Source organism: Pongo abelii, chromosome 7 (assembly GCF_028885655.2).
Source record: "Pongo abelii isolate AG06213 chromosome 7, NHGRI_mPonAbe1-v2.0_pri, whole genome shotgun sequence".
Taxonomy (NCBI): Eukaryota; Metazoa; Chordata; class Mammalia; order Primates; family Hominidae; genus Pongo; species Pongo abelii.
Window position 1 is genome coordinate 116,876,938 of NC_071992.2, and position 17,571 is coordinate 116,894,508.

Genomic DNA, 17,571 nt, shown 5'->3' on the forward strand with positions numbered 1-17,571 from the left:
AGCCACTGGACATATTCTTTCTCTTACTCCCCCCATCCCCTGTAACAGCATGAAATAACAGCTGTTAACTGGAAAAACAAAGACCATAAGCCAGAGCTGCAGGAAAGCCCATCGTTTTTACTAATCACACTGCTACTCCACTTTCTGAAGGACAACTCTCAAGTGGCCAATTTAAAAAAAAACACACCAGGCTGGGCACAGTGGCTCACACCCGTAATCCCAGCACTTTGGGAGGCCAAGGTGGGCGGATCACAAGGTCAGGAGAGCGAGACCATCATGGCTAACACGGTGAAACCCTGTCTCTACTAAAAATACAAATAATTAGCCAGGCGTGGTGGCACGTGCCTGTAGTCCCAGCTACTTGCGAGGCTGAGGCAGGAGAATCACTTCAGCCTGGGAGGCGAAGGTTGCAGTGAGCCGAGATCGCGCCACTGCACCCCAGCCTGGGCGAGAGTTGAGACTCCGTCTTAAAAATGAACAAAAAAAATTCCAATACTTTACACACAAAAAATCATTGGATTTTCCAATTTCCTGGCACTAGGATGTTAAATTGACAAAAACAGACATAAAGCCTGGATTTGGGACAATCAAGGAGATAGTTACAAACACATTATTCAAATTCCAAAACAAAGAATCTCAGGTTGGAAATTTTCCTTAATCTATTGGGAACTATGTAGAAAACATTAGTTAATACTAGTGAAGTGTTTTCATTATTCCAGGATCAACCTAGTTCAGATGACTGGTGCACATTAAATAGGCAAATGTGCCAAGTTTCAGGTTTTATTTCCTTGAATAACACTGCATCTCTACTGGGCGCAGTGGCTTATGCCTGTAATCCCAGCACTTTGGGAGGTTGAGACAGGCAGGTTGCCTGAGGTCGGGAATTCAAGACCAGCCTGGACATGGTAAAACCCTGTCTCTACTAAAAACACAAAAATTAGTCAGGTATGGTGGCGGGAACCTGTAATCCCAGCTACTCGGGAGGCTGAGGCAGGAGAATTGCTTGAACCCAGGAGGCGCTTGAACCCAGGAGGTGGAGGTTGCACTCGGCCGAGATCGCACCACTGCACTCAAGCCTGGGTGACAGAGCAAGACTCTTGTCTCCAAAAAAAATTCCCACCTCTTCAGTCTAGCTTGACATCCCTTAGCTATATATATATATATATATGATTATTTTACCTCCTTGGCTTGGGGGTCAGGAGAAATCCGTAAGTGAGGTAAAAGACAGCTGTGAGGGAAAAGGATTGTTGCCCTAGATGCAGAAGGTATCTTTTCTCCTGGAAATAAAGACCCCAAGGTCTCCACTGCACTTTTATTTGAATGTAATATTTGGGACAATTATTCAAAAGGGCCAATATTTCCCAATTTAATCTGAGGTCATAATAAAACAAGCAACAAAACAGTGTTTGGGATTTCGGTTTCTCACCCTTATCATCAAGACTCACTGCCTCCCATCATCAATATTTATTGAGCATTTACAGTGTACTAGGCACAATAGAACATACAGAAAACATTGTCCCTGCTCTTGAGGAGCTTACATTCTAAAAGAAAAAATACACCTCTTTTAAAATGGCATTTTTGTTTGGTGTTTTCTGCAAAGTACTGAGGAAATATTTTGTAAATATTTTGTAAGTTATACTGGGTATAACTTAGCCCCATCATTATTTAGAGAATAGAGGAGGAAGAAAGAGGAAGGATTTTAAAGGCAGACAATGACAGACCATTCAGGATAGGTAGGGTTTTAAAGGGAGATAAACACAATCTCTTCAACTAAGGAGAGATTTGCTGCAGTAAATAGGATGAGGGAAATAGTCTGTGGGATGCAAGCAAAGGAAGCAGGGTGCCTTAGACACTGAGTGGAGCCAGAAAGATCATGCGGCCTTTTTCCAAGTACATGGCCACCAAGTAAGAATGGTTGGTGACAAGACAGAAGGCTAAAACAGGAAGGTAATCTTGTGCACCTGACGAATAGAAAGAATAAAGGATCAAAATTGAAGGCAGGCTATAAGAGTATCAAGAAATTCTTAAAAACCAAAAAGTGATTTGGAAGCACAAAACTTATAGTTAATGCTACCCAATGTCATGATGGGCCAAGAACATTGTGGCTTCCTAAGTTAGAAAATGCCATATGCCAAAATTTTAAATGGAACATAACTACATTTTTTTCTAATCAATCTCCCCCTCCCAGAAAAAATAGGAACTCATTTTTTTCAGGGTGGGGAAGAAGAGAGGGGATCATGGGACATGGAAACAGTAGTTATATTAGTAGTATTTTTGTTGTTATGATAAATTTTGTGTTTAATCTTGGTAAGAGCCCATTAGCTGCCAAGAGGGAAAAAGGAATAAATTTCAAAAAATGTACAATTTCCTTTAGAGAAGTTTCAGAACCAAGACTAATTTACATGAAAAGCTGTAGAGAAAGTAGTTGAAAAGTCCATTCATAAAACTTTTATTCCACTTACATGAATTTAATACACATGTTCTTAACAATTATGCTTGGATTGTTCATGAAAATTTCATAAGACATTGAACAAAGCTAGCCATCATCTCAAGTTATTTCCCTGTTAACTATTTTTACAGCACATGCATGTTAGGCAAGTATCAAAAAAAAAAAAATCACAAAAGCAAAAATCCTAAAAAAAAAGTTAAATACATGGGTTTTTGTTTTACTGCTGTGCTTGATATACATGAAGTAATGAATACCAAGCAATTCATTTTTTCCTGCATCTTTTACATTTGTTCTTAGGTTGCCTAAAACATTTAAATACAAATAAAATGAGTGTAGCAAAAATAATGAAAGCTAACAGCAGGTAACTTTACAAATAATGGAATGTGAACCGTTTCTGCCCTTATCCAGAGTAAAATGGGTCACAACTTTGTCTAAAGGAACACTTCTGCAGCTGTAGTCAAAGGTGTGCACATTGAGTATTCCACAGATATACATGGTTTAATATGTGGTATCCATGGGGTATGATTCTACCACAGCCTTGTAAGTGCTCCAAACCTTAAAGTACCCACAATTACTACACCTGTGACTGGAACCAATGATCCCTTTTATTCCCCACCAGGACAAACCAATATGTAGGCAGTTTTCTTTGCTTAGACATGGAAGCAGTTTTACACTGGCCCTTGTGAAGCCACAATGTACCAAAAGTACTATGCCAAACATTTATAACTTGTATAAAAATTCCACATCCCCATATTGGCCACCTCAAGATGAAAACAGATAACTCCCTAAATGTTAACTGGCTCTACTCCCCTAATATTAAACATAAAAACCACATGGGAAATATAGAAATTCAAATAGAAGTAACATAAACCTGTCATAAATCGTAAACAAAAAACTATTTGTGGGACAGCATGGATGACAAATGGTCTACTGTGTAAATTTTAGAATGAGGCAGACAAAAGTTGGAAGGCCGGTTAATTTTCCCCTCCTTCTCCTGCTTCAGCTTCGTCTCCTTGGGTATCCGATGTCCACAACTGGTAAAAGAAGGAAAGATTTTTCAGCAAGTTTCAGTGGGATGGAGGGGCGTTTTCATATATGTGCCAAGATACCTGAATGTTTTAGTTGGAAAGCATTCTTAAAAAGATAGCAGCATCACTTAGCTTCAAGATACAAAAACATCTCAATACACAAATTTACTTTCTCTGTAACCACTACATAAGCAGAGTTGCTTTCTCTGTAACCACTACAACCACAGAGAGTTGCCTTCAAATAACCTTCAGATACATGAAAGTTTTGGTTATCCACAGAAGGTGAAGAAAAAGTAGAAGAAATAATTTTTTTTTTTTTTTTTTTTTTGAGACGGAGTCTCGCTCTGTCACCAGGCTGGAGTGCAGTGGTGTGATCTTGGCTCAATGAACCCTCCGCCTCCCACGTTCAAGCGATTCTCCTGCCTCAGCCTCCAGAGTAGCTGGGACTACAGGCGTGTGCTACCACGCCCAGCTAATTTTTGTATTTTTAGGAGAGACGGGGTTTCACCATGTTGGCCAAGATGGTCTTGATCTGATCTCATGATCCACCCACCTTGGCCTCCCAAAGTGGTGAGATTACAGGCGTGAGCCACTGTGCCCAGGCCCTAAATTATTTTTTAAAAACTAAGCATCAACAGGTGTCAGAACCTAAAGAGCCCCAACATGAAAGATGGACGTCCAAGGTGAGTGCAACTATACCAGAAGCATCTAATTTGGCCCATGCTGAAGGAGCTAGGGTTGACTACTCTCCGCTGGTAGATCTTAAAGTGACTCACACTCTAAACAGAATCCTATACTCCATGAAATTCAAGAACCAGCCTCAACTCTGAGCTAAACTACAAATCTAGCTTTTCTAACACTTAAAGCTTAGAAAAACAAACTTTTATTTATCAGGTTGGTGCAAAAGTAATCGCGGCTCTTGCCATTACTTTAAATGGCAAAACCCTCAATTACTTTTGCACTAACCTATCATATGATTCAAAATAAATGCTGGACAAAAACCAGAACCAAATCTTTTAACAGGTAAAAATGAAAGTTGTCCCATAGGTGGTAGGGTTATGAACTCTATTCCACCTGCTCCAATGTTAAAAATGTTGAAGTCTTAACCACTCTGTAGTGATTTTCAGAGGTAATTACAAAAGGATTCAAGACAATCTTAAATTTTATATGACTTACACATGAAAACTGAGGGGAAGGGGGAAAATACACTAATTATTATTTTTATATTCCCAAAATCATCCATTAGCTTCATTTATCTACTAAGCAAATCTCTCTCTGGCCTGGAAAGGAGACTACTTCCAAGGTCATACAGATAGCCAAATGACCTCTTGGAAACTGTGCGCTCCTCCTGTCAAACAAGGGGTTTTGTAAATGCAAGATGAAATTGTTTCTAATGTCTCTTTCCTGTTCTAACTTTCAAGGATTCTTGAATTTTCTGTATAAACATGCAAATTTGATACGAAATATTTCTTTTTCTAGAGTAATGTGTTGACAGTCTTGGTCAACCAAATTCAGAATGAAATATTAAGTTTTGGGATAATTTCTTTTCTTGACAGATAAATGTTCCAATCAACCTATAATGGTGACAGCTGACACTAATAAGGCTCAGAGAAGACATACAAGTAGTGACAGAATTAGAATCAAAACTCTGGTTTTCTTTTACTTTTTGAGATAGAGTCTTGCTCTTTTGCCCAGGCTGGAGTGTAGCGGTGTGATCTCAGCTCACTGCAACCTCTGCCTCCCAGGTTCAAGCAATTCTCTTCCTCAGTCTCCCAAGTAGCTGGGATTACAGGTGCCCGCTACTATGCCCGGCTAATTTTTGTATTTTTAGTAGAGACGGGGTTTCACCATCTTGGCCAGGCTGTTCCTGAACTCCTGACCTCGTGATCTGCCCGCCTCAGCCTCCCAAAGTGCTGGGATTACAGGGGTGAGCCACCACGCCCGGCCAACCCTGGTTTTCTTATTGCAATATGCGCTCTTCATGCAATATTGATAGCAAAATTCAGTTGGAAGCAGACAGTAGATCAGGGCCTCTCAAAAAGTGATGTGAACAAAACACAGTATCTAAGTCTCAGGTCATCACTTTAAAAATGTCATCACTTCAAACTAGAAAAGAAAAATCTTTAATACTAAAGTTAGTTAACAAAGTGCTTCTTATGTGTGATATAAAGATTCTTTCGTTCTTTACTGTGGCTTATTATCTTGACTATAAATCAGAAAAGTTTATAGATAGCTCCAAATTGTGTTAATAAAGTAATTTTAGGCTTAATAAACAAGTATAAATACTATTCAAAAAACTCTTCAAGATTTTCAGCACTAGCATATAGAACTGGTTTACAGAAAATGGGAGTGGACTAGAATAAAGTTGGAAGAGAAATGTATAAAATGAGGTTACATAGTCCCCAAGAGAAATGGCCCTAAAAGTCTAACAAAAAAACAGTAATACCAGATTATGATCTGCAATTCCTACCTCTTTACCTGACACACAGCAAATGCTTGATAATTTTTTCACCTAAGCCTCGAAATTTCAAATCTAGTATTTATCTGAAGGAGAAGAATGAGAAGACCTAAGAAACTAACGAGACATACAAATCAACTGCATTGTGGATTCAATTTGAATCCCAATTCAAATAACTTAAAAAAAGAGAGACAATTGGAATTCAAGTATTATTTAGATATTCAAACATTATTAGGGAATTACTGTTGATGTTCCTGGTGTGATAGTGACACTGTTTCTTTTTATACATCTGCAGTTTCCCAAGGACAATCACAACCTTTCATATTAAGTCATTTAAAATAAGAAGCTAGGCAAAACAGACTTCCACTTGGATTCTGTAGATACCTGAGATTTTGTAACTCAAGTTTTTAATTCCCTACCATTATCTTTACAGATATGGAGGCAACTTGATGGGCAAGAAAATCATTCTTAAAGGAACTAAAACATGTAGAGCCTCAGCACACTTTTGATACTAACAAATTTTAACAAAACAGGTAACTCATCAATGTGTGTATTTTTTAGTTCTCAGTCTAATATTTCAGTTTCTGTAATTTTCCTTCATAGGACTTTAACAGTAGCTAAGATATATTTATGAGAGCCTATGAATTGTGTTGAGAAAAAATTTTAAAAAGATGTATTTAATAAAAAAAATTCCTTAAGAGTAAAACATAACCTCTTCAACCACATTCATCACTAATGATGCTGTTATGTACTTACTGTCAAGTTGTCTCTCAGTAATTGCATTATTAGCGTGCTGTCTTTGTATGACTCTTCACTTAATGTATCAAGTTCAGCAATGGCTTCATCAAAAGCCTATGATTTAAAAATAGTACATTACATTTCAGTGCTCAAATAATAAAGACTGCTAAATTTCTACGTAACAGGTAAAATACATACTGTCTTTGCAAGAGAGCAAGCTTTCTCTGGGGAGTTCAGAATCTCATAATAGAACACAGAGAAGTTAAGGGCCAGACCCAGTCTGATAGGATGTGTTGGTTGCATTTCCTTTTTGCTGATTTCAAAAGCTTCTTGGTATGCTTGTTGTGACTGATCCACAATCCCTGGATAAGACACACCAAAATGTACTGAGATAAAGTGTGCATTATATCTTCACCCCTCAAACCAGACCTTTAATATCTCACATATCCTTTGAAATACTAACCTGTAACAGCTTAATATTTGTTAACTGAACAAGGTCCTTTTTTTTTTTTAAAGGGAGCTTTCTCCTGGAACACACTAGCCATTGGTCAATGTCAAGATAAAACAACTTTATAATCTCATTATTGTTATGTTTTTAAAAAATTAACTAGTTTTGACCTCCCAGACCCAAGCAATCCTCCCAACTCAGCCTCCAGATTAGCTGGGACCAAAGGCTTGCACCACCATGCCCAGCTAATTTTCAAAATATTTTTTGTAGAGAGAGATGTTGCTCAGGCTGGTCACTTTTCTTAAAATCTTGAAAAAAATCCCTGTACACAAAATTGGCTTTTCAGAAAGCATTTATTTTAGAATAGCAGTATGAGGCAGTAGATATGTATTCTCAGAACACAAAAAGCACTGCTACTCCTTATTCGGCACTCTAAGCAATTCAAAAAAAGACATTATGTACGCTTCAGAGACTCTTCCTCACTATGTTATCTTATACAAGTTCAACAGGTTTAAAAACAGCATACCTTTCTTGTCATCACCAGCGGCAACCTCAGCCAAGTAACGGTAGTAATCTCCTTTCATTTTCAAATAGAAGACTTTGCTCTCTGCTTGTGAAGCATTGGGGATCAAGAACTTTTCCAAAAGAGACTTAAGAAGAAAAGAAACAGACATAGTGAGAATAAAACATTTACAAAACTGAAAGAACTTGCATTTCTTAAAGAACAAACTATAGCCTAAGTTATAAAACTTTAACGCCTAGTCACTGTCAATACAATTATGAATGCAGCAGGCACATGAATGTGTGGTTTAAAGCAGAATGCTTTGGGCAGCAATACTTAAGTGTTCAGTTTATTATCTGAGGACAATACAATTGAATATTGGTCCCTGACAATGTTACCTATTTACATGCTGACTTCAATGAATGTGAAGCATGACCGTTCACATTTAGGAACATTTTCTAATGAGCTGGCAAGCTTTCCATCTGAAGTTTCATGTGGTCATGACATGAAAATAGAAAGAACATACAGGATGAACCTTTTGGTACTCTGGAGAAATGATTAAAGCAGAAACCAATAACGTAAGACATTTAAGGAGTCCATGCCAGAGAAGGAGGAACAAAATAAACTTCATTAATAACAACACAATTCAAGCAAACCTCACAACAGATAAAAAAACTGTTCAAAACAAAAGTTTTATTTTTCCTAAAGACAGTGATAGGAGACTTACAGATCTTAAAGAGCAGACCTTTAATCTCACTGAAGTCATTTTCAGCTAGTAAGATACATGATTACAGATCATCCCAGACAACAGATAAAATTAAAACATCATCCTATAAAATTCTGTCTAAAACTACTATTACAATCTGAGTCATTTGATCAGGATTTTAAAAATTACACTCTTTAACTGATTTTAAAGCAAAAAAATTAGATCATTGTGTTGGGGATGGGAAGAAGTCTCAATAAATGTGTAATTTTTTTCTTTTCAGTTAAGGGGGAGAAAAATAATTCTAGTAGTAGAATTAGGTAAACATTAAAACAAAAAAACCCCAACCACCCATTCTCACTATCTCACTTCCTTTAAAGTTCAAGTACACTCTGAGAATCAAGGTGAAGTCAATTTTCAGCTGAGCTAAATTCCAAATCCATTCTTACAAAAAAAAGTATCAGTTTATATAGCACCTACTTATATGCAAAATATAAATATGAAAAATACTTTTAAATAGTAACTCCAACTTTGTGTTTACCCATTATGTTCCAATGGTGGGTAGGCGAACAGTTTTAACCCAACTTCTTCCCCCAACTTTTTTTTTTTTTTTTTACAACTCAAGCTAGAGATAACGCAGATGAAGTGGCAGTAGGGCCAGATTGCACTGTGCTATAAAGAGGTTAAAGGTGAGAAAAGTCAACCTGAAATGATGTTTCCTGCAATTATTAACCGATATTTAAAAATACTGGCCTGAGGCAGAGGGCAGTGGCTCATGCCCGTACTGCCAGCACTTTGGGAGGCTAGGGTGGCAGGATCACTTGAGGTGAGCCTTGTCAACATGGTGAAACCCTGTCTCTACTAAAAATACAAAAATTAGCCAGGCGTGGTGGCGGGCGCCTATAATCCCAGCTACTCGGGAGGCTGAGGCAGGAGAACTGCTTGAGCCCGAGAGATAGAGGTTGCAGTGAGCCAAGGTTGCACCACTGCAGCCTGGATGACAGAGCAGGACTCCATCTCAAAATAAATAAAAATAAAATAAAACCACTGGCCAGAAATCAGAAGAACGTTTTGGTTAGGATAGCAACCTCTGTCTTACACCACATTCATACTTTCATATTCAAAGTTCTCTTAGCTGCGAAATTGTTTTGTCCTTTGAATACAATGCTTTTTACCACCTATGGTTGCTCTGTGGAGATCTGCCTCAAACAGTGGAAGATACTTCCATTTAAAATAGTCAAGTGAGTCCTTCCACTTAAAAACAATGGTTTTAAGAAACATGACCAGGGTTTTCAAAAGTTCCATTGTTATATGAATTGTATTATTCATTCAACTATGGGAGATGGTATAAACATAGTGGCTTTGGGGTGAGTCTGGTTTTGAATTACAGCACTATACACTGTGTGAACAACTTAATCTCAATGATTCAGTTATCTCACCTGTAAGGCAGAGACCTCTAAGATTGTTGAGAAAAAATACAGGTAAGCACTTAGGAGTAAGCACTTAATTAAATGTTTATTTCTATTATCACAATAACACCAGACACCATACTAGAAGCTGGAAGCACAATATTCTGGTATTTCATAATCTAGCTGTAGAGACAAGGCTATCATTCCTTCCATTACAATACACTTTACAACAAGTATTGCAGGGCACGGTGGCTCACTCCTGTAATCCCAACACTTTGGGAGGCTGAGGTGGGAGGATCACTTCTTAAGAACAGGAGTTTGAGACTACCCCGGTGAACATGAGATCCTGCCTCTACAAAAAAATTTAAGTTAACCAGGTGTGGTGGCACACCCCTATAGTCCCAGCTACTTGGAAGGCTGAGACAGCAGGATCGTCTGAGTCCAGGAGTTTGAGGCTGCAGTGATCTATAATTGAATTGTACCACTGTACTCTAGGACAGGGTGACAGTGAGACTGTCTCAAAAAGAGTAACACTGCCTAATCACGTCCTTCACTTTTCAGTAACTTTAACCCCCTCTATGTATGCAGAGATGAAGGCCATAAACACATGCAGTTACTTAAGAGTGAACCAATCACTTAAGATGTAAAATTTTAAAGCTGTACTAAAAACTTAAAATTTTTTAGGAAAGGTGTTGATAAATGCTACTAAAATTAGTCATCTATCTTTTGTAGGTAACTTTGCACCTGGGTAATATGCTGAACTAAGTAGTTCCCTGGGAATTAAAATGGCCGTTAAGCACTTCTTTCGCCAAAGCTGAACACTGAATTAACCATAAAACAACTTTAAAGCTATTTGTTAGAACCCACAAGTAACAGGAGGGCTGGGTAAACAGCAGTCAGGCTGCTTACTGGCCTAATGATAGACCAAAAGAACCAAACAAGTGGCAAGTGTTTCTGGTGAGATGCTGACCATAAGAGTTGAGAAAGATAGCTGGGCATGGTGGCTCACACCTGTAATCCCAACACTTTGGGACGCTGAGGTGGGCGGATCACGAGGTCAGGAGATCGAGGCCATCCTGACTAACACGGTGAAACCCCGTCTCTACTAAAAAAAGAAAAAATTAGCCAGGCGTGGTGGTGGGCGCCTGTAGTCCCAGCTACTCGGGAGACTGAGGCAGAACAGCGTGAACTCGGGAGGCGGAGCTTGCAGTGAGCTGAGATGGTGCCACTGAACTCCAGCCTGGGCGACAGAGTGAGACTCCGTCTCAAAAAAAAAAAAAAAAGAGGTGAGAAAGGCATAAATGGCCTACTTCTAATAAATCGTCCAATGACATAAGCTAATTAAGATTTAAAAACCCAAAACCAAGCAAGACTGGATTAAAGATTAAATTTAAAGGGGCTAACACTGTAGCTCAAAAAAAGCTAACTATAAAAGAACATTTTCTGCCAGGCGCGGTGGCTCATGCCTATAATCCCAGCACTTTGGGAGGCCGAGGCAGGTGGATCACCTGAGGTCAGAAGTTCGAGACCAGCCTGGCCAACACGGTAAAACGTCGTCTCTACCAAAAATACAAAAAATTAGCCAGGCGTGGTGGCACACGCCTGGAATCCCAGGTACTCAGGAGGCTGAGGCAGGAGAATCACTTGAACCCGGGAGGCTGAGGCTGCAGTGAGCTGAGATCGCGCCATTGCACTCCAGCCTGGGCAACAAGAGTGAAACTCCGTCTTAAAAAGAAAAAAAAAAAAAAAAAAAAGGAACATATTCTCAGCCTCAATGGGGTGATATACCTACTAGAAAGGACGTGATTCCACAATCAGGAATCAAAGTTATGACGAGTATACTAGAAACTGTCAGGATAATGGAAAGAACAGGACATGAATGGCTCCAAGAGACAAGATCAATTAAATTTAGCAAGAGGGAAGATTTCTGTTCAGTATGAGAAAACTTATGAGTGGTCCAGTACTGGAACAGGTCACCTGCTCAGTGAATTCCCTCTTTTCACATAAAGGTAAAACAAGAAACTAACTTAGGTATTTTGTGGAGGGGATTCATAAAGAAGATGTCATCTGTTTCTTTTAAAAAAATTTTAATTGACATAATAGTTGTAAATATTTTGGGGGTGCATGTGATATTGATACATGCATACAATATATAATGATCAAATCAGAGTGACTGGGATATCCATCACCTCAAACATTGATTTTTTTTATTTTTTGAGACAGAGTCTTGCTCTGGAGCCCAGACTGGGGTGCAGTGGCGCAATGTCGGCTCACTGCAACCTCTGCCTCCTGAGTTCAAGCGTTTCTCCTGCCTCGGCCTCCTGAGTAGCTGGGATTACAGGCATGTGCCACCACACCCGGCTAACTTTTGTATCTTTAGTACCAATGGGGTTTCGCCATGTTGGCCAGGCTGGTCTCGAACTTCTGACCTCAGGTGATCTACCCACCTCAGCCTCCCAAAGTGCTGGGAATACAGGCGTAAAGCCACTGCACCTGGCCTCAAACATTGATCTTCTATTTGTGTTAGAAGCACTGAAATTTTTCTAGCTACTTTGGTAGAATAAATAAATGTTAACTATAATTTCCCTACCGTACTACTGAATACTAGAACTTATTTCTACTATGTAACTGGATTTTTGTACACGTGGTCTTTTTCAATTCTAAGGGAAGACAGAGTTCACAGAATTAAGTTAATGGTAACATAAAAAAGGCAATTAAGTATGTTGCTTTGTCAAACTGACCAAAGAATAACAAATCCAAGTCTTCCAGATTTGGAAGCCAGAAGATAAAACCAAATGTAGGAAGAATAGAAAAAAATGAATAAAAGAACAAAAGAAAAAGGAAGCAGCACGTCTCAGAAAGCAGCAGTTACAACAAAGCAGAAAAAAACATGGAGGTGCGCCAAGTAGAGAATGGAAGGGAGGAAAGGGCTGATTAGCTACTTTCAAAATATGCAATAACTTCAGAGAATATCCTGCTCAACACAGAAATAAACCTCCTAAATTTCGTTCACCTACAACAGTACAATGAAAGCAATCATGACTGAAATAAAGTCTGAAGTAAAAAAGGGAGGGAGTGGGCACACCATAACATAAGGAAGTATACACACACCATAACATAAGGAAGTATACACTAAGTGTCACAATTTCAACCGTATTTAGAACGAAGTCTCGCTCTGTCACCCAGGCTGGAGTTCACAGTGGTGTGATCTTGGCTCACTGCAACCTCCGCCTCCCCAAGTGATTTCTTCTGCCTCAGTCTCCCGAGTAGCTGGGACTGCAGGCACATGCCACCACACCCAGCTAATTTTTGTATTTTTAGTAGAGACAGGGTTTCACTGCATTGGCCAGGCTAGTCTTGAACTCCTGACCTTGTGATCCACCTGCGTCAGCCTCCCAAAGTGCTGGGATTACAGGTGTGAGCCACCGCGCCCGGCTAACTCCAACTGTAAAACAAGGGCTAGGTTGACTGAAGGTTCAACTTGTAAAATTTTTCAATTATCACAGTACATTAAGTTTTTAAACCAAATCTAAAGGGTTTTCAGGTCAAACAAAATTCAAGAAGATCCTACACTCAAGCTAAATCAAGGCTAAATGTTAATCTGTTGAATCTTCCTGAAATATAATCTCATTTAGAAATCCACAGTATTTCCTCAGTTTACTTCAAAATGTGGATGGTTTTACTTTTTTCCCTCCCATTAATTTTTTTAATTTTTATTTAGAGATGAGGTCTTGCTCTGTCACACAGGCTGGAATGCAGTGGCCCCATCATAGCTTGCCCTGATCCCATTAACTTTTAAATGTTTTTTCATGACAGCCACTGTCTTTTAAAGATATCATGGCCAACATTTTAAAAGATACCCAAGATTAATTTGCTGAATTAGAGTTAATGCATTTATACAGCATTCACCCTAATAATATTAAGTGGGATAAGAAATCATTTACTCAGCAGCAAAATGCCACAAGAAGCCGGTATCTAATACTCTTTGGTAAATAGCTCCTAATCCAGAGTTAAATATGTGATATGGGCTCTGAAGAGAGGACACTAATCCTTAACCTAACCAACAGGTAAATTACATGAAATTTGAGATTTTAGAGATAAAAGAGATTTTTCTTTCTACTGCACCGTAGTATAATTAACCTCTTAGATTGTGAAAACACTTCCAAGAGATGGGGTTCAAATAACATTTTTCCTCCCAAGCCAGTTTCCAACAGATGCCTTAATCCAAAGATAGTCTGTATTTACAATGATGTTTTATCTTTAAAATTAAGTCTATTAAAATTAAGGAACCACATAAATTGACAGGTCGTCTATTTCTGATCCCTTCTTGGCACAGACTCAACCTGATCCCACTAATATGAATTTTATAAACACTCACTCCTGCCTGAAGTCAAATATTCCTAATGAAAAGTTAATGAACTGAGAATCCATCTCTAGTGATATGCCTTTCTCACTGGTCTTTCAGTATGATTACCCATAAACCACCAAAACTGCTGCCTGAGCTGGTGGCAAGACTTTAACCTTTTGGGCATTCAGCACTTGTTAGAAGAAAAGCTTGATGTAATGCAAATCGTATAAACTCTAAAACCAGGCAGACTTGAAATTCCACCCTAACCCATTAATTTTGAGAATTTACACAATAGCTTCCTTAGTTTCTCATCTATATGAAAATCCACATCAAAACACTGTCATGAGGTCTAAATGAACATATAAACAGGAAGGCACCATTCACAGCTCCCAACCGAGAGTAGGCATTCTACTCACTGGTTGCTCAGTTACGTGAAAATAAAGTATGGAGATTCTGACATTCAAAAATCTGCTTTAGTGCTCTTGTACTCTTAAGTACATCATTTTGGCTTTGATAATCTAAAATTTGTATAACTAGGAAAAATGGTGAAGTAGGATGCAAAAAAGTTTTCATTCAAAAACACAGGATTAAGACATCAAAGAACAAAAGAAAAAAAGAACATTTCCTTTAGTATTTATTTTCTCTTTTTAAACAACAGACTTGTTAGGAACACAAACTATGGAGACAGACTGCTTACTGCCTAAATTCAAACTCTGTCACCTTGACAAAACTCTGAAATCTTCCTGGGCCTCAGATTCTCATCTGTAAAAGGTGAATATTAGTAGTAGACATAATGCACAAGGCTGTTGTAAGGATTAAATGAATTAACATATAATAAGCATTTAGCAGAGTCTGGCAAATAGTAAGCAAAAAGAAGTGCTGCCATCCTTTTGGAAGGTAAAAGTCTAGTGTCAACCACATTAGACTTCAAGTACTATTTGTACTGCAGTAACTGATCTTAACCCACCCACTCACCCACCCAGAAACCACCTTAGCTCTGAACTCCCTCTTATGTGAAATAATTTCCTAATATTTAAATAATATTACCTTATTTCTCCCAACCATGGTACATATATACTATCTCTATAAATAGGTACATTTTCTAGGAAAAAACCCTAAACGGTAACAATACTTCAAATTTATGGCTTAAAAGTTTGTCTCAAGACACTTTTACAGTCATAAAAAAGTAGAAAACTAAGATCATGGTGGTAATAATTATTTTTCAAAGTTCTCATTTTTGCTCCAAAGCTTCAATTTTATCTTTGTCAAAAATATCATTTTCTCTTAAAGTGAAAGGCTCAATTCATTTAAGATATTTGTCGAATACCTAAGTCTGAATACCCACAGCTTATCTATCTGCCTGCAGTTCTCTGAAGAAAAAAGTGTTCCATAAAAAAAGAAGAACAGCTAGTTTATCTCACAATTCAAATAACTGCAAGTGTTTTTCTTAGAGACAACCACTGGACTTCCCATTTTGCCTCACTGAAAGATGTCTATTTAAGGGCTATTAATAAAATAATGTTTCAGATTCAAGGACATTAAAAAAAAGTCTTTTTTCTTTTTAAAAGAAACAGTGAGTGCATAATGGTAAAGAAATACAATAATCACTAGTACAGTATAGTACCACTGCCTTGATTAGTGATAAGGAACCAGTAAGTTTGAGCTACCCTTGGGTTTGCACCAGCGCTAAATGTCAACAAAGTGATAAGAATCAGTATTAACAGTATTTGCCATGAAAACAGTTGTGACCTGGCTGGGCGCAGTGGCTCACGCCTGTAACCCCAGCACTTTGGGAGGCCGAGGTGGGTGGATCACGAGGTCAGGAGCTCAAGACCAGCCTGGCCAAGATGGTGAAAGCCCGTCTCTAATAAAATACAAAAATTAGCTGGGCATGGTGGTGTGCACCTATAATCCCAGCTACTCAGGAGGCTCAGACAGAAGAATTGCTTGAACCTGGGAGGCGGATGTTGCAGTGAGCTGAGATTGTGCCACTGCACTCCAGCCTGGGTAACAGACTGAGACTCCGTCTCAAAAAAAAAAAAAAAAGAGAAAGAAAATAGTTGTGACTTTTGTGACTTAACAGATACCTCCCCAAAGGACTCCCAGAGTAGTTGGCATATCACTTTAACAACTCATTTAAAGTAGCCTCTGCTATGTTGTACACCTTAAATACATTTGTTTTTTTGCCAATCGTACCTCAATAAAGCTGGAAAAATAAAATGAAAAGAATCTGTGCTAAATACCTTTCCATACCTAGCTCTAATGCTATGTTCTCCCTAAAGCTAATTCTTCAAAGCTATTCAGCTTCATCTACATTGTCTATACAGATAGTATGTAGTGTAGAGCTTTTTAACTGAAGAGAAAAAAGGGAAATATCCTAATTTCTGTCAATAAAGGACTAACGGCCAGGTGTGGTGGCTTATACCTTTAATCACAATCACTTTGGAAGGCTGAGCTGGGAGGACTGCTGGAGGCCAGGAGTTAGTGACCAACCTAAGCAATATAGCAAGACCCCATCTCTACTAAAAATAATTTAAAAACTTAGCCTAGTGTGGCCAGGCTCGGTGGCTAACGCCTGTAATCCCAGCACTTTGGGAGGCCGAGATGGGCGGATCACTTGAGGTCAGGAGTTCAAAACCAGCTTGGCCATCATGGTGAAACCCCATCTCTACTAAAAATACAAAAAATGAGCTGGGCATGGTGGTGCACACCTGTAATCCCAGCTACTTGGGTGGCTTGAGGCAGGAGAATCACTTGAACCCTGGAGGTGGAGGCTGCAGTGAGCTGAGATCGTGCCAAAGCACTCCAGCCTGGGCAACAAAGCTAGACTCTGTCTCAAAAAAAAAAAAAAATTTTTTTTGCCTAGTGTAGTGTGCACTTGCACTCCCAGAGCTACTCCAAAGGCTGAGATGGGAGGATCACTTGAGCACAGGACGTCATGGCTGCAGTGAGTGCACCACTGCACTCCAGCGTGGGGAACAGAGGGAGACCCTATCTTTTTTTTTTTTTTTTTTTAAAGGGGGGTCTGGCTAAGTAAGTTGCTACATACCCAAATAGAATACTATACAGACATTAAGAGTGAAGAGGTATGGGCTGGTTGTGGTGGCTCACGCCTGTAATCCCACACTTTAGGAGGCCAAGGTGGGTGGATCACCTGAGGTCAGGAGTTCGAGACCAGCCTGGCTAACATGGCGAAACCCCGTCTCTACTAAAAATACAAAAATTAGCTGGGCGTGGTGGCAGGCGCCTGTAATCCCAGCTACTCAGGAGGCTGAGACAGGAGAATCACTTGAACCCAGGAGGCGGAGGCTGTGCCATCTGCACTCCAACCTGGGCGACAGGGCGAGACTGTCTCCAAAAAACAAAAGAGTAAGGAGGTACCTGTCAATACGAAGCATAAGATATACATTAAAGCGTGTGTGGGAGTACAATTTACAAAACTAAGTATATGATCCTTATTCTTCAAGGACAGAATTGTTTACTTTGCA

General features: G+C 39.0%; 1 protein-coding gene across 6 annotated transcripts in view; it reads right to left on the reverse strand.

The window, feature by feature from the left end:
* Positions 1-1,298: 1,298 nt before the first annotated feature.
* The window catches only part of YWHAZ (tyrosine 3-monooxygenase/tryptophan 5-monooxygenase activation protein zeta), a 34,668-nt gene continuing 18,395 nt past the window's right edge, over positions 1,299-17,571 (reverse strand). For 5 of the 6 annotated variants that reach the window (XM_063726328.1, XM_009243989.4, XM_009243991.4 and 2 more), the window contains exons 3-6: positions 7,648-7,771; positions 6,872-7,035; positions 6,692-6,787; positions 1,450-3,483 (exon numbers count right to left, since the gene is read on the reverse strand). In XM_063726328.1, coding sequence (XP_063582398.1) covers positions 3,424-3,483; positions 6,692-6,787; positions 6,872-7,035; positions 7,648-7,771 — 444 coding nt within the window. In that variant the 3' untranslated portion in view covers positions 1,450-3,423. 6 annotated transcript variants of the gene reach the window in all.